The following is a 23,695-nucleotide window of genomic DNA, read 5'->3' as shown; positions in this document are numbered from 1 at the left end:
CCCTGGGTGCTCTTCCGCTCCTCTGGCCCCCGCGGTCCGGCCCAGACCTTAGGGACTCGTGGGTGAGGGGGGAGTTCTGCAAGACCTGAACGGTCCCATCCCGAGGAAAGGCTGTGCGGGGCTGTGGTTGGAAGAACGGCTGCTTGGAGCGGATAGATGGTGAGAGACGCCCAGAAGGTCTCGCTCCGGTCGGGTTGGGGACGCGCGGTCGGGGTCTCGGAGGAAGAGGAGGAGGCAAGGGACGCTTGTGAGGCTGGAGCGCCGGGGAGGAGCCTGGGTGGGTCGGAAATTTGGAAGTTACTAAGAGACAGAGGCAGGTGAAGGATGAGACCACCAGGGCTAAGGTGAGAACCCTTGAAGACTGCACCATTGGAGGAATGGGTTCAAAGAGCAGGAGCCAGCCAAGAACAGTACAGGGAGCCTCCCCATTATCCAAAGCTGCGATGAAGAACTTTTGTACTTCTCCGAAGTGCAGGAAACCACACATTTTATTATGGAAATGTTTAGACTTATACAAAAGTACAGAAAATAGCATACCATTATGGATTGATTCCAAGTACTCATCACCCAGCCTGAACCATAAGTGGCCACCTTGGTTGCATTACAAGTGTGTTAAGTAAGACAAGCTTCAAATCCACAGTAACAATAATGTTAATCTTAAGTAAAAAAAGAGTTCCTTTCCTATTTAATGGGTATAGAGGTTACGTTTTTCAAGATGAAAAGAGTCCTGGAAATTGATTGTACAACTGTGTGAATGTACTTAACACTACTGAACTGTACACTTATAAATGGTTAAAATGGCAAATTTTTTTATTACTTTATTTTTGTTACAGATGTTTCTCCCCCCACAAGACACCCTCCTCCCTATATCACCCCCCCCCCCCCAAGCATTGTCAGACTGAACCATACTCCTTTCTATGTCCCTGGGTCTGTTTTGTTCATCAGCTTTTTCTGTTCATTATATTCCACAAATAAGTGAGACCATGTGGTATTTGTCTCTCTCTGATTGGCTTATATCAATTAGCATAATACTCTCCAGGTCCCTCCATGTTATATCAAAGGATACGAGATCTTTCTTCCCTATAGCTGCATAATGTTCCATTGTGTATATGTACCACAGCTTTTTTTCTTTATCCACTCATCTATTGATGGACACTTGGGCTGCTTCCAGGTCTTAGCAATTGTAAATAGTGTGGCTATGAACATCAGGGTACAAATATTCTTTCTGATTGGTGTTTCAGGATTCTTAGGATATATTCCTAGAAGTGGGATCACTGGGTCAAATGGCAGTTCAATTAAAAAAAATTTTTTTTAATCCTTGACATTTTTGCCTTTATATTCAGACAGCTGGAGGGAGAGAGGGAGGAAGAGAGAGAGAAAAACATAAATGTGAGAAAGACACATCAAGTGGTTGCCACCCACATGACCCCAACTGGGGCCGGGGACAAACTGCAACCAAGGTATGTGCCCTCAGTGGCAACTGAACTCGGGACTCTCTGGTCTGCAGGCCGAAGCTCTGACCACTGAGCAAAATCAGCCAGGGCCAATTTTTAATTTTTTGAGGAAACCATATTATTTTCCACAGTGGCCACAACAGTCTGCATTTCCCACCAGCAGTGTACTAGAGTCCCTTTTTCTCCACACCCTCGCCAGCACTTGTTTGATGATTTGTTGATGGCAGCCATTCTGGCAGGTATGAGGTGATACCTCATAGTTGATTTAATTTGCACCTCTCTGATGATTAGTGACGTTGAGCTTTTTTTTTTTTTTAATCCTCACCTGAGGACATTTTTTCATTTTTTATTCAGACAGAGTGGAAGAGAGAGAGAAACATCGATGTGAAAGGGACACATTGAGTGGCTGCCACCCACACAACCCAACCGGGGCTGGAAACAAACTGCTACCAAAGTGCATGCCCTTAGCAGGAACTGAACCCAGGTCTCACTGGACCACAGGCCAACGCTCTAACCGCTGAGCCAAACCGGCCAGGGTGAGCATTTTTTCATATGTCTCTTGGCCATTTGTGTGTCCTGTTTGGAGAGTTGTCTATTTAGGTCCTCTGCCATTTTTTTTATAATATAAATTTTATTTATTTATTTAAATTCTCACCCAATGATATTTATCTTCAGACAGAGTGGGAGTGAGAGAGAGAAATATCGATATGTGAGAGATACATCGGTTGGTTGCCGCCTGCATGACCCCACTGGGACCAGGAATGAACCACAACCTAGGTACATGCCCTTGGCTGGAATTGAACCCGGGACTCTGGTCCATGTGCTGACGCTCCAACTGCTAAGCCAAATCAGCCAGGGCCCTCTGCTCATTTATTTTTATTTATCTATTTTATCCTCACCCGAGGACACTTTTGAATTTATCCTCAGAGCAGGAGGGAGAGGGGGAGGAAGAGAGAGAGAGAAATATCAAAACTAGAGAGACACACATCAAGTGGTTGCCACCCACACAACCCCAACCGGGGCCGGGGACGAACCGCAACCAAGGTACGTGCCCTTAGCGGAATCCGAACCTGGGACTCTCCAGTCTGCAGGCTGGCACTCTAACCACTGAGCAACCCGGCCAGGGCCCTAGGCCCATTTTTAAATTGTTTTTTTTTGTCTTCCTTTTGTTGAGTTGTATGAGTACTCTATATATTTTGGAAATTAACCCCATATCTGATGTATCATCGGCAATTACGCTATCCCATACAGTGGATTGGTTCCCTTTCCATTTTGATTGTTGTTTCTTTTGCTGTGCAGAAGCTTTTGAATTTGATGTCCCATGAGTTCATTTTTGTCCTTTATTTCTGTTGCCTTAGGTGATATATCAGTGAAAATTGTGCTGTGTATGATGTCTGAGATTTTGTTGCCTACATTTTCTTCGAGGATTTTTATGGATTCACAAGTCACATTTAAGTCTTTTATCCATTTTGAGTTTATTCTTGTGTATGGTGTAAGTTGGTGGTCTAGTTTCTTTTTTTTTTTGCATGTAGCTGTCCAATTTTTTTCAACACCATTTATTAAAGAGGCTCTCTTTATTCCATTGTATGCTCTTGCCACCTTTGTGAAATATTAATTGAGCATATTGTCTTGGGTCAATTTCTGGGTTCTCTGTTCTGTTCCATTGATCTATATGCCTGTTCTTGTGCCAGTACCAGGCTGTTTTGATTATAGTGGCTTTGTAGTATAACCTGATATCTGGTATTGTGATCCCTCCTATTTTGTTCTTCTTTTTCAAGATTGCTATGGCTATTTGGGGTCTTTTTTGGTTCCATGTGAACTTTTTAAGTATTTGTTCTAGTTCTGTGAAATATGTTGTTGGTATTTTAATGGTGATTGCATTGAATCTATAGATTGCTTTGGGTAGTATGATGATGTTAATTCTTCCAATCCATGAACAAGGTATATTCTTCCACTTTTTTATATCTTTCTTTATTTCTTTTTCCAATGTCCTGTAGTTTTCTGCAAATAGGCCCTTTACTTCTTTGGTTAAGTTTATTTCTAGGTATATTAATTTTTTTGCCACAGTGGTAAGTGGAATTGTTTTTTTAGTTTCTCTTTCTGTGAGTTCATTATTGGTGTATAAGAATGCCATCGATTTCTTGATGCTAATTTTGTATCCTGCTACTTTGCTGGATTCGTGTATTAAATCTGGTAGATTTTTGATGTAGTCTTTAGGGTTTTATGTGTATAATATCATGTCATCTGCAAATGACAGTTTCACTTCCTCCTTTCCAATTTGGATCCCTTTAATTTTTTCTTCTTGTCTAATTGCTGTGGCTAAGACTTCTAGTACCGTGTTAAATAAGAGCGGGGAAAATAGGCATCCCTATCTCGTTCCTGTTCTTAAGGGAAATGCTTTTAGTTTTTTGCCCATTGAGTATGATGTTGGCTTTTCATATAGCCTTTATTAGGTTGAGATATGATACCTCTATTCCCACATTGCTGAGTGTTTTTATCAGAATGGGTGCTGAATTTTGTCAAATGCGTTTTCAGCGTCTATTGATATGATCGTATGGTTTTTATCTTTCATTTTGTTTATGTAGTATATCACATTTATTTATTTGCATGTATTGTACCAGCCTTGCGTCTCTGGGATGAATCCCACTTGGTCATGGTGAATGATTTTTTTAATGCATTGCTGGATATGATTTGCTAATATTTTGTTAAGAATTTTGTCATCTGTGTTCATCAGGGATACTGGCCTGTAGTTTTCTTTCTTTGTAGTGTCTTTATCCGAGTTTGGAATTAGAATTATGCTGGCCTCAAAAATTGAGTTTGGAAGTCTTCCTTGTTCTTGAATTTTTTTGGAATAGTTTGAGGAGAATGGGTGTTCTTCTTTGACTGTTCGGTAAAACTTCCCTGTGAAGCAGTCTGGGCCTGAGCTTTTGTTTGCTGGGAGCTTCTTGATTACATCCTCAATTTCCTTAGTTGTTATTGGTGTGTTCAAGTTTTCTATCTCTTCCCGGTTCAGTTTTGGGAGACTCTGTGTTTCTAGAAATTTGTCTATTTTGCCTAGATTGTCCATTTTGTAGGTGTATAATTGTTCATAGTATTTGTTAATGATCCTGTGTATTTCTGTGGTGTCAGTTGTTACTTTTCCTCTTTCGTTTATGATTTTGTTTACTTGGGTCTTCTCTCTTTGTTTCTTGGTGAGAATAGGTAAGGATCCATCAATCTTGTTTATCTTTTCAAAGAACCAGCTCTTTGTTTCATTGATTTTTTGAAATTTTTTTTTTTAGTCTCTGTGTCATTTATTTCTGCTCTGATCTTTACTATTTTTTTCTTTCTACTTGCTCTGGGATTTTGTTTTTGTTTGCTTTCTAGTTCTTTAAGTTGTGAGGTAATATAGTCAATTAGAAATTTTTCTTGTTTCCTCACGTAGGCCTATAGTGCTATGAACTTCCTTCTCAGGACTGCTTTTGCTGCATCCCATAGATTTTGTGTTGTTGTGTGTTCATTTTCATTGGTTTCCAGGATGTTTTTAATTTCTTTCTTGATCTCCTTTGTAACCCATTCATTAATAACATGTTATTTAGTCTCCATGTGTTTAAATGTTTTTATTATTATTATTATTATTGGTTTTAGAGGAAGGGAGAGAGAGAGAGAAACATTGATGAGAGAGAACATCGATTGACTGCCTACTGCATGCCCCCCGACTGGGGATCAGGCCCACAACCTGGGCATGTGCCCTGACCAGAAATCGAAATGGAGACCTCTTGGTGAATGGGTCGACGCTCAACCAGTGAGCCACACCACCCGGCTCTCCACTTTCATTCTTTAGGACCTACCTGGGTAGCCTCTCTCTTCTCTCTGTTCTCCCAAATGTACCACATGTCAGTCCTTTGTATTTCTTTTCTTTCTTTTTTTTCAATCCTCACCCAAGGGCATTTTTCTAGTTGTCTTCAAATAGAGTAGGAGGGAGGGAGAGAGAGAGAAAAAAATCGATGTGAGAGAGACACATCAACTGGTTGGCTCCCTCAGGGCCCGACCAGGGCTGGAACCCAACTGCAGCTAAAGTACATGCCCTTGACAGGAATGAAACCCACAACTCTTTGGTCCGTGCTCTGACCGCTGAACCAAACCAGCAGGGCAGTCCTTCACATTTCTAAAGCACATGGTATTAGCTGATAGAAAGCCTTCCACATTCTAGGTATCATTTTTCAAGTGAGTCCTAAATAGGTACTCCTAAAAACTTTCTTCTGCCCACCCCAAACAAAATAACCTATAAAATGAGAAAGTAACTCCCAGGTTTGTGTTTTTGGCTTCTCTTGTCTTCCTCCTGGGACTCCAGAGCTAGTATTTCTCCTGGAGCTAAATTTAATGTGAGTTGGCATTTATTGGAGAATTAAGCAACCAACTGGATAAAGTTTGCATCAGAAAGTTATATTAGACACACAGCTCCTATAACCCAGCCATGAGGTTATCACGAGATCCGCCCAAATACCAAGCGCCTGTGTCTGGCAGAGCCAGTGTGAAACGAAGATTCAATTCTTTGCGCTGCCGGTATAATCAAGAGTTTAGATCAGACTTTTGAGCACATACCGAGATAGTGAGGAGCTAGAGGCAAAGCGCAGACTATGGCGCTGAAACGGATTAATAAGGAATTTAGTAATTTGAACCATGACCCTCAAGCACAATGTTCTGCAGTTCCAGCTGGGGATGATATATTTCAGTGGCAAGCCACAATTGGGACTTAATGACAGGCCATATCAAGTGGTGTATTTTTTTTTATTTTTTTTTTATCCTCACCTGAGGACATTTTTGCATTTATCTTCAGATAGAGCAGGAGGGAGAAAGGGAGGAAGAGAGAGAGAGAAATATCGATGTGAGAGACACATTAACAGGTTGCCATCCACACAACCCCAACCGGGGCAGGGACAAACTGCAACCAACATACATGCCCTTAGCGGGAACCGAACCCAGGACTCTCTGGTCTGCAGGCTGACCCTCTAACTGCTGGCCAAACTGGCCAGGGCAAGATGGTGTATTCTTTTATTTTAATCCTCACCCAAGGATATTTTTCTATTTATCTTCAGATAGAGTAGGATGGAGGGAGAGAGAGAGAGAAATATCAACGTGAGAGGGACACATCAACTGGCTTCCTCCTGCACGACCCCGACCGGGGCCGCGGACAAACCGCAACTGAGGTACGTGCCCTTGACTAGAATCAAACCCACGACTCTTTGGCCCCTGGACTGACACTTTAACTGCTGAGCCAAACCAGCCAGGACAAGGCAGTGTATTCTTTTTGACAATTAATTTTTCTACAGACTACCCCTTCAAACAAAAATTTATTGCCGTGGCCGGTTTGGCTCAGCGATTAGAGCGTTGGCCTGCGGTCCAGAAAGATCCAGGTTTGGTTCCCACTAAGGGCATATACTCGGTTGCAGTTTGTCCCTGGCCCCGGTTGGGTCGTGCTGGTGGCAACCACTCGATGTGTCCGTTTCACGTCAATGTTTCTCTCTCTCTCTCTCTCTTCCTCTCTCTCCCTCCCACTCTATTGGAACAAAAAACAAAAAAATGTCTTCGGGTGAGGATAAAAAAAAAAAAAGAATTTATCATCCAAATATTAACAGTAATGGCAGCATTTGTCTCAATATTCTAAGATCACAGTGGTCTCCTGCATTAACTATTTCTAACATTCTTTTATCCATTTGTTCACTGCTATGTGATCCAAACCCAAATGACCCCCTAGTGCCAGAGATTGCACGGATCTATAATACGGACAGAGATAAGTACAACAGAATATCTCGGGAATGGACTCAGAAGTATGCCATGTGATGCTACCTTAAAGTCAGAATAACCTGCATTATAGCGGAATAAACTTTAAATCACTGTTCCTTTTTTGATTTTCTTATCTAGCTGCCCCTCTATTAGACCTCATCTTTTTTAATTTTATTTTTTTTTACCTCCTTCCATTCATTCACATGCTCATCTGAGAAGACTTGTTCTTTGGATAATAGCTGCTTTTAGACACTGTAAAGTAGTTACAAGAGAACAGTTGCCCAAGATTAGGAATTTTTAAAAAATGGAGTATGTGTATTATGTGGCCAATGTCTTCCAATGTCTTCACTCTAACTTGGTTATGAGACAAACCATTCCTCACTGCTCTAACATGCTGAAGAAATCATCTGAGCAAGAGGGAGATGGATGCTCAGTTGTTGCATGAAAGGAAACAGTGTTATTCTAGCAGCATTCATTTTTGTTTAAGCCTTCCACCATTAGAGATCTGAGGTTACATGATATACTTTATGCTCATAAGTGATGTGGCTAGAGAATTGGTACTGAATTTTTAGCATCAGCAGAACAGAAAACGTGGTGTACTTTATGCATGTCAGTAAAGGAAAGACCTGTTCTTGTTCTACAGAGAATGAAAAAAAAAAAAGTTTTATTAGTTAATGAGTAATGACTACTTAGAACTATTCAGGAAAAGAATTAGTTACTTGATCACATCATTGATTATCAATAATAGTAAGAAGGACTTAATGACAAGACCCTGGTGATGAATGACAAAGCAAAAATTAGGTTCACTCATAAGGTGAATTTGCGTAGTGACCATTATTTAAGTTTATATATTCTCAGAGCTATCAGAAGGATCATTATTGAAACATCTGTAGGACGTAACATAATTGTTCATCTGTAACTCATTTACCCTTTAACTTTCATTTTTTCCCATGGAAACCATTATGATTTTGGATTAAGTAAGGTTTTTTAGGAATATAGTCATCATGTTATAACAGCTTATATACAGGAGGTTATATGAAATAAATGAACCACTTTCTTATGTTTTCCTTTGTAGGAAAAATGGAAGAGCTCAGTCAAGCCCTGGCTAGTAGCTTTTCTGTGTCTCAAGATCTGAATAGCACAGCTGCCCCACACCCCCGCCTGTCCCAATATAAGTCCAAGTACAGTTCCTTGGAGCAGAGTGAGCGGCGTCAGCGGTTATTGGAACGGCAGAAATTGTAAGGGATGCTTTTACTCCCTGGCTTTTTTCTCCAGGCTGGGCATTGTGAACTGTTCAGAAAGCTCTAAGCTTGCCTCTACAGAATCCCCTTCAAGGTAGACCCTTTATAAGTTGATCATCTTGCCCAGGAGGTTGGGAGAAATAAATCTTGGCAGAGGTAGACTTCCTTTACACCCAGAGCTTAGGAAAAGATGAGGAAGCTTGAAAGTAAAAGTTAAGTTATTTGGTTAAGTTCTTCTTTTTCTTCCTGGTAGCAGTACTGAGCTTTATAATTTACAGACTTGTGAAAGTCATGCTCAGACTTCCATTTTCCACATTCCCTGTGTAATTTTTCCCACACTCTGAATTCTGGCATTGGTGTGGTCTTCCTGTCTGCCTGCAGCCCAGAAGTTTCTGTGGAGCTCTTGGGAGTTCCAGACAAGTAGTTCTACAGGGAACCTGGGGAAATGTCTTTCATACATGCAATTCTCAGTGCCAAATTGAGCACACAGGGAAAAAGAGCAGGAGTGTTTGAGGCTGGGTTGCTCTGATGACCGAGCCTGTCCTTTTATTCTTAGCATAACATGGGCCTCTTCTGGGTAATCAGTTAAGGCCTTGAAAATCAAGAGGAGCTTTTAACAGCTACACAGTTTCTATACCATCTGCATTTTGCCCAGTGTTGCATCCCTGGGTGTATTTAGCAGAAATGGTTCCCCATGGCCTCTGGGTTGCTTGCAGATTATATTCTCAGATCACCTCACACCCTCTTTTTGTTTTCTAAATAAATTTTTATTGATTTGTTTTTTTGTTTTTTGTTTTTTTAGAGAGAGGGGAAGGGAGAGAAAGATAGAAACATCCATGTGAGAGAGAAACATAGATCGGTCACATGCCCCCTACTGAACATCAAGCTCACAACTGGGACCTCTCAGTCCATGGGACAACGCTCAATTCACTGAGCCACACCGGCTAGGCCCCATGACCTCTTTTTAAAATATTATAATTTGCCCTGGTTGGTTTGGCTCAGTGGTAGAGCATTGGCCCATGGACCGATGAGTTGCGGGTTTGATTCTGGCCTAGGGCATGTACCTTGGTTGCAGTTCATCCCTGGCCCTGGTCGAGGTTGTACAGGAGGCAACCAGTCGATGTGTCCCTCTCACGTTGATGTTTCTCTCTCTCCCTTTTTCTCCCTCTCTCTCCCTCCAACTCTATTTGAAGATAAATAGGAAAAAATATATATATATTTATCTATCTATCTATATAAATATATATACAAATATATATATACACATGTATCTCTCTCCTTGGGTGAGGATTTTTTTAAAAAAATTGCAAAAAATTTTACTTTTGCCCAGCTCCGTGGATTACACATCAGTCCCATGGACTCAGAGGTCCCGGTTCGATTCCAAGTCAGGGTACATGCCTGGGTTGCAGGCTTGATCCTCAGTGGGAGGCATGCAGGAGGCAGCCGATCTATGTTTCTCTCTCACATTGATGTTTCTAGCTCTCCCTTTCTTTCTCTAAAAAATCAATTAATATATATATAAATATATATATATACACACACACACACACACACACACATTTTACTTTGTTCAGTTTTAGGAAACTCTGAGGAAGGCTGTGTTTGTTCAGAGTGAGTTTCCTGTTAGGATTTGTGAGGAGACAGTCACTAGTTTAGCCTTATAGAGGAAATTCTGTTATCTCTTACTCCCATCAGAATCCCCAAATTGTTCCTGAATTTGGAGACTTTGAATTGAATCCATCTATCACAATGTAGGGGTTCTTCCAAAAAGACATAAAGACCTGTCTCTATGCCTTTTCTTTAGCAAGCGTCTGGATTATGTGAATCATGCCAGAAGACTGGCTGAAGATGACTGGACAGGGATGCAGAGTGAGGAAGAAGAAGATAAGAAAGATGATGAAGAAATGGACATTGACACTGGCAAGAAGTTACCAAAACGCTATGCTAATCAAGTGAGTAATCCAGAGATTAGGCTCAGCTAGACCCACTCCCTTTACTATGCATTCAAAGCCCACTGAAATAAATGTTGCCATAAAGAGAGGAGGAGATAGGAAAAAGAAATGAGAACTGCAAAGAAAATGCTGATGTTCAGAAAGTTCACAGATGATGAGAAGAGATGGCTTACAGTGCTGTGTGCTGACCAGGGATCACTGCTGCATACTGTGAATATGGGGTTTGGGAACATTACCCCAGGCTCGCTACTGATATACTAATAGAGTATGCGCTTGTCACTTTAATAGTTGTTGCATCATTGCATGGCTGTTCCGGATCGGACCTGCCCAACCCAGTACTACCCCACCACACCTCCCAGATTGGTAGTCTTCTCCAAGAAGAGGACTAAGATGTCAATCTTGGATCTTCACGTTCAGATGGTAGAAAATGGGAAGTATAGCTGCCCTTGAATAATAAGAAACCTACGTAGCCAACCCAGGCCACCCAGTTGGCCTGTGTGGGGCTGAGGCCATGAAATAATAGATCACTATAACAAACTTAACTAGTGCCCACTTTATTCCAGAGAGGAAACCAATATGGTTTGTCCAATGCTCTAGGCAGTCCAGGTATTCTAGAAGGCAGGGTATGGGTCCTAGTGGGGGTCCTACCCCCCTGCTAGTGTATACTTCTTTACTTCTTTCCATAACCTAAGTGTCTTGTCACCTCAGAGTCTTCTCCCACCTTTAGAATATGGTTCCTCAGTGCACACACTGCCATCTTTCCTCTCTGCCCCAAATACAGCACAGATAACACCCTCTATGACATTATAATTTAGTTGTGTTCAGCAAGCATTGTTGAAGACCCTGTATTATACTAAGCTATGCTGTGGGGAAGGTAGACATGGGCCAGAAAGAACCCCTGTACTCCTGGAATAACTGTAGAATATGTTTTTTGCTATAAGAAAGTGACATTAACTTCTATCAGGCAAGGAAGCAAGGTTGTGAAATCAGGAAAAAGTTAATAAATAAGGACTCAGCTTTGAAACATGAGTAAGACATTGATAGGCAGAGGTGCAGGGCATTCCAGACAGCAGGGACAGGCTGAGCAAGAGCCCAGAGGTGGGAGAGTAGTATATGGTGTGTTCAGGAGTGGTGAGAATGGGCAACATAAGGTGAGGGGAAGGAATACGGTAGAAATATGTGCAGGGGTTTTGACTATTTTAGATTGTGGGAATACCACTGAGAATTTTTGAGCCAGGGACAGCTGGAACTTCATGTGATGACACCCACATCAATGTGTAGAAGGGTCTGGAAGAGAAAGACTAGACTAGGGAGCTTAGGTTTGCTAAAATGGTCTGATGGTGGGCAGTGAAGGTGGGAAGGAAATGAGGTCATGAGTATGAGAAATGTCGAAATGCCCTGACCAGTTTGGCTCAGTGGTTAGAGTGTCAGCCCTCGGACCAATGAGTCGCGGGTTCAATTCAGGTCAAGGGCATGTACCTCAGTGGTGGTTCATCCCCAACCCCAGTCGGGGTCATGTGAGAGGCAACCAGTTGATGTGTCTATTTCACATCAATGTTTCTATCTCTCTTCTTCCTCTCCCTCTTCTCCCCCTCCCACTCTATCTGAAGATAAATGGAAAAATATCCTCAGGTGAGGATAAAAGAGAGAGAGAGAGATTGGCCAGTGTGGCTCAGTGGTTGATCATCGAGCCATGCACCAAGAGGTTGCCAGTTCGATTCCCAGTCAGGGCACATGCCCAGGTTGTGGGCCAAATCCCCAGTCGGGGAGCATGCAGGAGGCGGCCAATCGATGTTCTCTCTCATTGATGTTTCTCTCTCCCACTTCCTTCCTCTCTCTCTAAAGTCAATAAAAATAAATGCAACAAAGTGTTTAAAAAAGAGAGAAATGTTAAAATGTTGCCAGGAAGAATGGACAGAATTTAGCAGTGTATTGGATAGAAGAGGCACTATGAGCAGTGATTAAGGGTTAAACTCTGAGGTCTCAGCCCTGACCTCAAAGCCAGGCTCTTTGTTTACTTTGAGCAAGTTAACCACTCTAAGTCTCAGGTTTCTTATCTGTAAAATGAGGGATAGTAATAGTACTGATCTCATAGGATTGTTGGAAGGGTTAAATGAGATAGTGTACTTTAAATACCTAGCCCAGAACCTATATAATAAATGCCCCACAAGTATTAGCTATTACTATTTTTAAAAAATATATTTATTGATTTTTTTTTTTTTTTTTAGAGACAAAGGGAGAGAGAGAGAAATATCGATGTGAGAGAGACACACCGATCAGCTGCTTCCTGCATGTCCCCCACTAGGGATCAAGCCCTCAAACTTGACCAGGAATAGAACTAGGACCTCTCAGTTCATGGGACGACACTCAATCCACTGAGCCACACTGGCTGGGCTGCTATTACTATTTTTTTAGAGAGCCATATTGAGATATAATTTACCTACCATTTAATTCACACACAGTGTACAATTCAGTGTTTTTTAGTATATTAACAAGGATGTGCAGCCATCACCACTAATTCTAGACCATTTTCATCATTACAAAAGAAACCTCATTAGCAATCCATCTCCATTCCTCCTTTTACTCAGTCCTAAGCAATCACTAATTTCCTTTCTATATCTATGAATTTGCCCATTATAGACATTTCATATAATTGGAATCATACAAAATGTGTCCTTTTGTGTGTGGCTTCTTTCACTCAGCATAAGGTTTTCAAAGTTCATCTCTGTTGTAGCATGTGTTCATTTACTTTTATAACCACATTTTGTTTATTCATTCATCAATTGATGGCCATTTCAGTTATTTTCACTTTTTGACTATCATGACCTGCTTTGAACATTCATTTACAAGTTTTTGCGTGGTCATGTTTTCATTTCTTTTGGATATATACCTGGTTGTGGAATTACTAGGTAATTCTATGTTTAATCTTTTGAGGACTGCCAGACTGTTTTCCAAAGTGACCGTACTATTTTATATTTTCACCAGTGGTATATGAGATTTCCAGTTTCTCCACATATTTGTCAACACTTGGTCCTTTTAAATATAGCCATCTTAGGGATATGAAGTGGTATCTCATGGTTTTGATTTGCATTTCTCTAATGACTAATTATATTTAGCATCTTTTAATGTGTTTATTAGCCATTTCTATATCTTTTTTTGAGAAATGTCTATTTTTGCATTTATCTTGAGATAGAGAGTAGGAGGGAGGGAGAAAGAGAGGGAGGAACATCGATATGGGAGAGACACATCGACTGGTTGCCACCCACACAACCCCAACCAGGGCCAGGGACAAACTGCAACGGAGTTAGATGCCCTTAGTGGGAACTGAACCCGGGTCTCTCTGGTCTGTGGGTGATGCTCTAACCGCTGAGCAAAACAGGCCAGGGCTATTCTTTGCTCATTTTTAAATTGCATTATTTGTCTTTTATTAGTGAGTTGTAAGAGTTGTTTATTTTAGGTACAACTCTCTTATCAGATAAATGATTTACAATTATTTTCTCAGAAGTTGAGCTCTTGCTTTTAAGAGGCCATGTTTAGACATTTGTCCACTTAATGGTGTATTTAACTTCATGTTTAGATGGCGTTCCAAGTCAGTACTTCTGTTTTGCAACAGCACTCGAGGTGTTCAAGCTCTGTACACTTTTTCATCTTTCACACTATTTTCCTAGTAAATGCACAGGCCTGACGTGACAGTAAATTGTGTGCCCTTGCTCAGAGTGTAAGTAAAGGATTTAAGGACTGCTGGAGGCCCACTCTGGGCTCCTCCTTCTCTGGAGGTCTGCTTCTCAGTCTTGCCCCTAGTCACAGTGGCCTGTCTCTGGCAGCTGACCTTTATTGCTGAGAAGAACAGAGCTGTCTCTGTTGCTGGACAGCTCCTAAGTCACACTCTGAGGTGTGGCCTGTGCAGGCCTCTGCCACAAGCCCACACTGCACACTGCTAGCAGGGAATATTACATCGGACCAGTGGTCCTGGCGAGGGCTTGTTACACCAGCCTTATAACATGATTTTCACTTCACCCTTATGGCATTCTTTTTTTTTTTTTTTAATTCTATTTTTTTTGTTAATCCTTACCCAAGGATATTTTTTTCCATTGATTTTTAGAGAGAGTGGGAGAGAGGGAGGGATAAAGAGAAAGAGAAGCATCGATTTGAGAGAGATGCGTCATTTGGTTGCTTCCTGCACTACCCTGACCATGGCGGGAGATCAAACCTGCAACCCAAGTATGTGCCCTTGACCGGAATCAAACTCACAGCTTAACTGCTGAGCCAAACCGACCAGGTCCCTTATGGCATTCTTGACACATCAACACTTCTGTGCACTTCACTTCTTAAGGATGCCTATGGCAAAGTCCTACCTCTGGTATAAATTAAATACAGTTTTAAAAACCTGAAAATAGCCCTGGCTGGTTTTGCTCAGTGGTTAGAGCATTGGCCCATGGACTGAAGGGTCTCAGGTTTGATTCCCAGTCAAGGGCACGTACCTGGGTTGCAGGTTCAATTCCTCGCCCTGGTCAGGGTTGTAGGGGAGGCAACCAATGCAAGTTTCCTTCTCTCCCTCCCTCTTAAAAATCAGTGGAAAAATATCAATGGGTGAGGATTAACAAAAGAAAAACAAAAACCTGAAAATAGCCAAAAAGTAGCAGGACATACAGGTAACAGCTGTCCCACCCACCAGCCTATGAGAGATGGTTTGTGGCTTAGGTGTTTGGGAAACAGAACTTCTCACTCAATTTAGCAAGTTGGCTCTGCCCCACCAGGAGTCCTGGGCTAGAGGAGACACCTTAGCATCTGTAAGGTCCAGGACACAGTTTTCTACTTTCTAAATGGGAACAAACTTGATGTGTGTTAAAGGTGCATGCTGAACACTTTAGGTATAGATAGAGCCCCTTGGTTTCTACTTCTGTGAATAGACATGCCTAGTGACTGGTGAGGTTTGTGGTTGCTAGGACTGACAGACTGATCATGCTTCAGAAAGCAGTGATGTTCTCTGCTCATTCAACACTTGCTCATTCAGACTAAACCCTTATTGTCCCCCAGATGTTGGTTCCTTTTATCATCATAGAAATGAATAGTGTGTCCCAGTTTGTTTCTGAAATCAGTTCTCAACTCTCTGGTTTGGGGAGACGAGGGAACCTAGAATCTTGTCTCAGAGAGTGAACTTCCTGCAGAAGTGACTGAGTTGTGCTGCAGGGGGTGAGGGTGGGTGTGCCCCAACGTTGGAGTATGGGTCCTGGCCACAGCTCACCATCAAGTCTGTAGGCTTGGAGGTAACTGAGCTGAGTGGAGCCCCTGCCAAAACCTGGCACTGGAGGCCTTGGACCAGCTGTCCAGCTTCTGTTCCCCTGAGCTGCTGGCAAAAATTTAAAATTAGAGAATTCTATAATTTTTGTGCTAGTAAATTTAATCGTAAGAATCAATTAAGTTTTCTCCTGATATTAGGTGACTCCTGGGATCCTCTGTCCTCTGGTCATTGGAAGTGCCGCAGATAGACAAGCTTCTGGGAGGGAACTTCTCCCTGCACAGGAGCACTCTGTCTTGGTATCACACTTCTGGGTTCTTTTCACTTTCTTTTTTTTTAATATATGTTTTTATTGATTTTCTAGAGAGAGAGGAAGGGAGAGAGAGAGACAGAAACATCAATGTGAGAGAAAACACCGATTGGCGGTCTCCTGCACACCCACCACTGGGGATCAAGCCCAGAGCCTGGGCATGTGCTCTGACCAGGAATTGAACCGGGACCTCTCAGTCCATGGAACAAAGCTCAATCCACTGAGCCACCCCGGCCGGGCTCTTTTCACTTTCTTGATGGTATTGTTGGCAGCACAGAAGTTAAAAACAATTTTTTTTTTAATATGTTTTCTTTATTGATTTTAGAGAGGGAGAGAGATAGAAACATCAATGAGAAAACAATGATGAGAGAGAACATCGATTGCCGCCTCCTGCATGCTCCACACTGGGGATTTGGCCCACAACCTGGGCATATTTCCTGACCCGGATTAAAACCAACGACCTCTAGGTGCATGGGTCCACGCTCAACAACTGAGCCACACTGGCCAGGTGAGAATTTTTAAATTTTGTATAGTCTAGTCCTGGCCAGATTGGCTCAGCGGTTAGAGCGTCGGCCTGTGGACCAAAGAGTCCTGGGTTCGATTATGGCCAAGGGCACGTACCTTGGTTGCAGTTAGTCCCGGGCCCTGGTTGGGGTCATGTGGGTGGCAAACAATTGATATGTCTTTCTCACCTTTATGTCTCTCCCTCTCTCTCTCCCTCCTTTCCTTCCTCCCAGTCTGTCTGAAGATAAACATTATAAAAAATTTTTTTGTATACTCTGATTTATCTATTTTTTGTTTTGTCACTTGTCCTTTTAGTATTGTATTACTTTTTTTTTTTTTAATCTTTATTGGTGACTGTGTTACAGATGTTCCTCATTTTTCCCCCATTGACCCCCTCCTCTCCACTCCCGCCCCCCTCCCACCTTTCCCCACACTATTATCTGTGTCCATTGGTTATGCATATAAGTTCTTTGGTTTATTTCTTTCCACCCTCCAACCCCTTTCCCTTTGAGGTTTGTCAGTCTAGCAATGAATTTGTACTTCTTAATCCCTTCACCTTTTTCACCCATTTCCCCAAACCCCCTCCCATCTGGCAACCAACAGAATGTTCTCTGTATCTATGAGAATGTTTCTGTTCTGCTTGTTCATTTTGTTTGTACATTCCATTGTCGATAGATAATGTATCCATTGCCATTTTGTTTGTTCATATATTTTATCTTTTTCTTCAAAAAGACCCTTCATCACTTCATACAATAGCGGTTTGGTGGTGATGAACTCCTTTAACTTTTTCTTATCTGGGAAACTCTTTATATGGCCATTGATTCTAAGTGACAGTTTTGCAGGATAAAGTAATCTTGGTTGTAGGTTCTTGCTTTTCTCACTCTGAATATTTCTTGCCACTCCCTTCTGGCTTACAAAGTTTCTTTTGAGAAATCAGCTGACAGCCTTATGGGAACTCCCTTGTAGGCAACTAACTGCTTTTCTCTTGCTGCTTTTAAGATTCTTTCTTTGTCTTGAACCTTTTGCATTTTGATGATGATGTGTCTTGGTGTGGGCCTCTTGGAGTTCATCTTGTTTGGAACTCTGTGCTTCCTGGACTTGTATGTCTGTTTCCTTCACAAGTTAGGAAAGCTTTCTGCCATCATTGTTTCAAACAGGTTTTCTTTTTTTTCTTTTTTTTATCCTCACCTGAGGACATTTTTCCATTTTTTTGTTCAGATAGAGTGGCAGGGAGAGAGAGGAAGAGAGAGAGAGAGAAACATCGATGTGAAAGGGACACATCGAGAGGCTGCCACCCGCTCGACCAACCAGGGCCGGGGACAAACTGCAACCGAGGTATATGCCCTTAGCGGGAACCGAACCCGGGTCTCTCTGGACTGCAGGCCGACGCTCTAACCGCTGAGCCAAACCGGCCAGGGCTCAAACAGGTTTTCAATTTCTTGTTCTCTCTCTCCTTCTGGCACCCCCAAGATGCAAAGGTTGGCACGCTTGAAGTTGTCCCAGAGGCTTCTTACAGTCTCCTCATTTTTTTGATTTTTGTTTTTATCCTCACCTGAGGACATTTTTCCATTTTTTTGCACAGATAGTGTGGGAGGGAGAGAGCGGAAGAGAGAGAGAGAGGGAAACATCGATGTGAAAGGGACACATCGAGTGGCTGCCACCCGCAAGACCAACCAGGGCCAGGGACAAACTGCAACCGAGGTACATGCCCTTAGCGGGAACCGAACCCGGGTCTCTCCGGACCGCAGGCCGACGCTCTAACCGCTGAGCGAAACCGGCCAGGGCCTATCCTCATTTTTTTGGATTCTTTTTTCTTTTTGCTGTTCTGATTGGGCGTTTTATTGCTTCCTTGTATTCCAAATCAATGGTTTGCTTCTTGGCCTTACGTACTCTACTATTGAATCTGTGTAAATTCTTTATTTCAGTTAATGCCTCCTTCATTTCTGACTAGTCCTTTTTTATGCTCTTGAGGCCCTCACTAAGTTCACTGAGCATCCTTATAAGCAGTATTTTGAACTCAGCATCTGTTAGGTAGCTTATCTCCATTTCGCTTAGTTCTTTTCTTGAGGTTTTGTTCTGTTCTTTCATTTGGGACCTGTTTCTTTGTCTCCTCATTTTAGCTGCCTCCCTGTGTTTGTTTCTATGTATTACTTAACGAGAGGCTTGGGGCTAGCTCAGACCAGATGCTGCTTGCTTGAAAGAATTTAGGAAAACCTGAAGCAGGATCCAATACAGGCCAATCCTATGGTTAAGCAACTGGCAACAGCTTGGGTGGGCCTGAAAGTTGGGTGGGGCGTGGCCTCAGGGAATCACCAGGGCGGGGCTACCAGTGTGAGCCAGGTTGCTGGAGTCCCAGATATAGCGACTGTCTGCCGCCCCAGGGAAGGGCTCACCAAAGGAACAAAGGCCTCTGACAGCACATTTGTCCCAGAGAAAGCCCCCTCTCCAGCCCTCGCTTCAGTGCCAAACAGCTCAGTCCTTCCCTGTATGTCTCTGGTGCCCCTTGAGCTGCCTGCCCTCCAGGCTTAGAGGGAGTGAGTCCGATAAGTTTGTGCACGGGCCCTTTAAGGAGCTGCCTGGGGCTCTAGCCGTGTCAGCCTCCCTGAGCCTCAGTTCCCGCTGGTTTTCCAGCCAGAAGTGATGGGGATTCTCTTCCTGGCATTGGAATCCTGAGCGGGGTGTCTGGTGTGGGACGGGGACCCCTCAGTCCTCAGGGAGGACCTTCCCAGCCGAGGTGTCCTGATTTTTATCTGCCACACGTGGGTGTGGGACCAGCCTGTCCTCCTCCACACCTCCTACCAGTATCGATGTGGCTGCTGCATTAATTCCGTAGTTGTAGGACTTCCATTCAGTTTGATTTCAGGCAGTTTTGAATGATGGTTGTTCTGTAGTTTAGCTGTAACTTTGATGTGGTTGTGGGAGGACGCGATACCGAATTTACCTACGCCGCCATCTTGACCGGAAGTCGGCACTACTCTTCTTTAAAGGAGTGTTAATTATGCCCTGGGTTTAAGATTCAATAGCAGAGCCCTGGCCGGTTTTGCTGAGCGGTTAAAGTGTTGGCTTGCGGTCCAGAGAGACTCGGGTTCGGTTCCCGCTAAGGGCATGTACCTTGGTTGCGGTTTGTCCCCAGCCCTGGTTGCCTTGTGTGGGTGGCAACCACGTGATGTGTCCCTTTCACGTTGATGTTCCTCTCTCTCTCTTCTTCCCACTCCATCTGAGCAAAATATCAGAAAGTGTCCTTGGGTGATGACTAAAAAAAAAAAAGATTCAATAGCAGTGATAGTGGTGATGCAGTTTACAAGGCCACAGAATGCTGAAAGGTACACGTGCGTGTTAAAGAGTTGAGAAGTACTTGGACAGAATGCAGTGAATTCCATGTTGTATAAAGTTTTAAGGTACAGAGAGGACAAATAGAGAAAGTGATATCAAATAGCCAGCTTAAAATAAACCTCTGGAGGAAAGGAAGGAAATCTGGACATGAAAAAGGCTATTGAAAGGCATTCTCTTAGAAAGATGAATGAAGCTACAGAAGTAGATGAGATCCACCCCTAAGGGGGGGGGCAGCATCTAAGAGAAAAGAAAAGGGGACCCAAAACAGCCTCCTGAAGATTATTTACATGTTTAGGGGGAGTATATGGAGGAATATTTGGAAGAAAAAAACAATAGCATTGTGTCACAGGGACAAGGGACTGTGTCATGGAGGAGGATATGAATGGCAGCATCACAAAAAGAGTGGATACGGGAGGATAAGGTGAGGGAAAAGATACTTGGTAGCAGAGGTCACTAATGACCTTTAGCAGGGCTGTGGAATAGCAAATTTGGACTGAGGGTGTCAGTAGGCAGGAAGGCAGCAACAATGAAGTACTTCGTAAAAAGGAGAAAGTGGAGTAGCTTAACAGAAATGCAGAGTGATGTAAGCTTTTTATTTTTTTGTTTTTGAAGATTGGGGGTTAAGTATTTTGTGGGCTAAGGAGAAGGAGAAGGAAAGATTCAGTGGGAGGCATCAATTGATAGGCCTAAGTTTGCATAGATGGGATGGACTATGAGTGATGAGTGGAAGAGTTAACCTTTCAAATTCATTTTACCACAGCCCTCATCCACAATCTTGAGGCAGACTTCCTAACATCCTTTTTTTTTTATTGTATCCTCGGGTGAGGATTTATTTATTTATTTTTTTGTGGTACGTGCCCCTAGCGGGAACCGAACCCGGGACTCTCTGGTCCGCAGGCCGATGCTCAACCGCTGAGCCAAACTGGCCAGGGCCTAACATCCTTTTTTTTTTTTTTTTTTAATTTTTTATTGACTTTTGTTTTTTGGTACGTGCCCCTAATGGGAACCGAACCTGGGACTCTCTGGTCCACAGGCCGATGCTCAACTGCTGACCCAAACTGTCCAGAGCTCTTCATTGATTTTTAGAGAGAGAGGAAGGGAGAGGGAGAGAGAGATGAAAAACATCAATGAAAGAGAACATTGGTTGGCTGACTCCTGTATGCCCCCCACTGGGGATCAGGCTCACAATCTGGGCATGTGCCCTGACCAGAAATCAAACTGGTGACCTCTTGTTGCATGGGTCAATGCTCAAACACTGAGCCACACTGGCTGGACCCTAACATCTTTTAGTATAGTATTTATGTCATCAGTTCAGGAAAGAATGTTCTAGTTTAAGAGCATCTCAAGGTCAGGGACCTTATCTCTGAGGTATAGGCCCTGGAACATAATAATTTTGGTAATGGTAGGTGGGTGGACAAAGTAAGGAAAGGAAGAGGGTTCCATCACCCAGATACAGAGGGTAAGGTAGTAAGAATGGGTATGAATGCAGGCAATGAAGGTGAAGAGAGAAGTTGAAGTTCACAGTGGGTGGCCTCCATCCCATCACTTAAGCAGGAGATGTGTTGACTGCTAAAAGCAAGTGGGGTGGAGGTCCCACTGTCAGGTTTTTCTGCCCTCATTCTTTAACTTGTATTTTCATTATAGATATAGTACATGGATTATTTGTCATTGTGAACAATGGAGCAGCACATCCTTGTTGATTTTTAACACCATATTTTGTGTTCCCAGTTGATGCTCTCTGAGTGGTTAATTGACGTCCCTTCAGATTTGGGGCAGGAATGGATTGTGGTCGTGTGCCCTGTTGGAAAAAGAGCTCTTATTGTGGCATCCCGGGTAAGTAGCTACCTCTCCTTACATCACCATGTCTTGTCTGTAGCAAGAGGGGTTCTTTGCACTTTGTATTCCTCATCCACCACAACCTCTGTGTCTGGCATAGGGATTACAACACTTTTTTTTTTTCAAAGCTTTATTGTTGACTATGTTACAGATGTTCCTCATTTTTCCCCCATTGACCCCCTCCTCCCCACACCCACCCCCCTCCCACCTTTTCCATACAATTATCTGTGTCCATTGGTTATGCATATAAGTTCTTTGGTTTATTTCTTTCCACCCTCCAACCCCTTTCCCTTTGAGGTTTGTCAGTCTAGCAATGAATTTGTACTTCTTAATCCCTTCACCTTTTTCACCCATTTCCCCAAACCCCCTCCCATCTGGCAACCAACAGAATGTTCTCTGTATCTATGAGAATGTTTCTGTTCTGCCTGTTCATTTTGTTTGTACATTCCATTGTCGATAGATAATGTATTCATTGCCATTTTGTTTGTTCATATATTTTATCTTTTTCTTCAAAAAGACCCTTCATCACTTCATACAATAGCGGTTTGGTGGTGATGAACTCCTTTAACTTTTTCTTATCTGGGAAACTCTTTATATGGCCATTGATTCTAAGTGACAGTTTTGCAGGATAAAGTAATCTTGGTTGTAGGTTCTTGCTTTTCTCACTCTGAATATTTCTTGCCACTCCCTTCTGGCTTACAAAGTTTCTTTTGAGAAATCAGCTGACAGCCTTATGGGAACTCCCTTGTAGGCAACTAACTGCTTTTCTCTTGCTGCTTTTAAGATTCTTTCTTTGTCTTGAACCTTTTGCATTTTGATGATGATGTGTCTTGGTGTGGGCCTCTTGGGGTTCATCTTGTTTGGGACACTCTGTGCTTCCTGGACTTGTATGTCTGTTTCCTTCACAAGTTAGGAAAGCTTTCTGCCATCATTGTTTCAAACAGGTTTTCAATTTCTTGTTCTCTCTCTCCTTCTGGCACCCCCAAGATGCAAAGGTTGGCACGCTTGACGTTGTCCCAGAGGCTCCTTACACTATCCTCATTTTTTTGTTTTTTTTGTTTTTTGTTTTTATCCTCACCTGAGGACATTTTTCCATTTTTTGCACAGATAGAGTGGGAGGGAGAGAGCGGAAGAGAGAGAGAGAGGGAAACATCGATGGGAAAGGGACACATCGAGTGGCTGCCACCCGCACGACCAACCAGGGCCGGGGACAAACTGCAACCGAGGTACATGCCCTTAGCGAGAACCGAACCCGGGTCTCTCCGGACCACAGGCCGACGCTCTAACCGCTGAGCCAAACCGGCCAGGGCCTATCCTCATTTTTTTGGATTCTTTTTTCTTTTTGCTGTTCTGATTGGGCGTTTTATTGCTTCCTTGTATTCCAAATCAATGGTTTGCTTCTTGGCCTTACGTACTCTACTATTGAATCTGTGTAAATTATTCTTTATTTCAGTTAATGCCTCCTTCATTTCTGACTGTGCATCCATCATTTCTGACTAGTCCTTTTTTATGCTCTTGAGGCCCTCACTAAGTTCACTGAGCATCCTTATAAGCAGTATTTTGAACTCAGCATCTGTTAGGTAGCTTATCTCCATTTCGCTTAGTTCTTTTCTTGAGGTTTTGTTCTGTTCTTTCATTTGGGACCTGTTTCTTTGTCTCCTCATTTTAGCTGCCTCCCTGTGTTTGTTTCTATGTATTACTTAACGAGAGGCTTGGGGCTAGCTCAGACCAGATGCTGCTTGCTTGAAAGAATTTAGGAAAACCTGAAGCAGGATCCAATACAGGCCAATCCTATGGTTAAGCAACTGGCAACAGCTTGGGTGGGCCTGAAAGTTGGGTGGGGCGTGGCCTCAGGGAATCACCAGGGCGGGGCTACCAGTGTGAGCCAGGTTGCTGGAGTCCCAGATATAGCGACTGTCTGCCGCCCCAGGGAAGGGCTCACCAAAGGAACAAAGGCCTCTGACAGCACATTTGTCCCAGAGAAAGCCCCCTCTCCAGCCCTCGCTTCAGTGCCAAACAGCTCAGTCCTTCCCTGTATGTCTCTGGTGCCCCTTGAGCTG

General features: G+C 43.0%; 2 protein-coding genes across 3 annotated transcripts in view; both read left to right on the top strand.

Moving 5' to 3' along the window:
• Positions 1-23,695, top strand: part of SNUPN (snurportin 1) — a 46,038-nt gene that overhangs the window by 4,296 nt on the left and 18,047 nt on the right. The window contains exons 2-4 of one of the 2 annotated variants that reach the window (XM_036277885.1): positions 8,296-8,458; positions 10,266-10,413; positions 21,528-21,632. In XM_036277885.1, the coding sequence (XP_036133778.1) occupies positions 8,301-8,458; positions 10,266-10,413; positions 21,528-21,632 (411 nt within the window). In that variant the 5' untranslated portion in view covers positions 8,296-8,300. The other variant, XM_036277894.1, reaches the window with a different exon arrangement.
• LOC118640865 (ubiquitin-conjugating enzyme E2 D3-like) lies at positions 6,030-7,306 on the top strand. The gene is given in 3 exon segments (XM_036277907.1): positions 6,030-6,214; positions 6,721-6,795; positions 7,032-7,306. Coding segments are annotated over 3 exon segments (462 nt in total). The 5' UTR covers positions 6,030-6,073; the 3' UTR covers positions 7,278-7,306.

The sequence above is a fragment of the Molossus molossus genome, unplaced genomic scaffold (genome assembly GCF_014108415.1).
Source record: "Molossus molossus isolate mMolMol1 unplaced genomic scaffold, mMolMol1.p scaffold_m16_p_1, whole genome shotgun sequence".
Classification (NCBI taxonomy): Eukaryota; Metazoa; Chordata; class Mammalia; order Chiroptera; family Molossidae; genus Molossus; species Molossus molossus.
The sequence above is the reverse complement of the archived record's forward strand: the minus strand, read 5'-3'. Positions and strand labels throughout refer to the sequence as shown.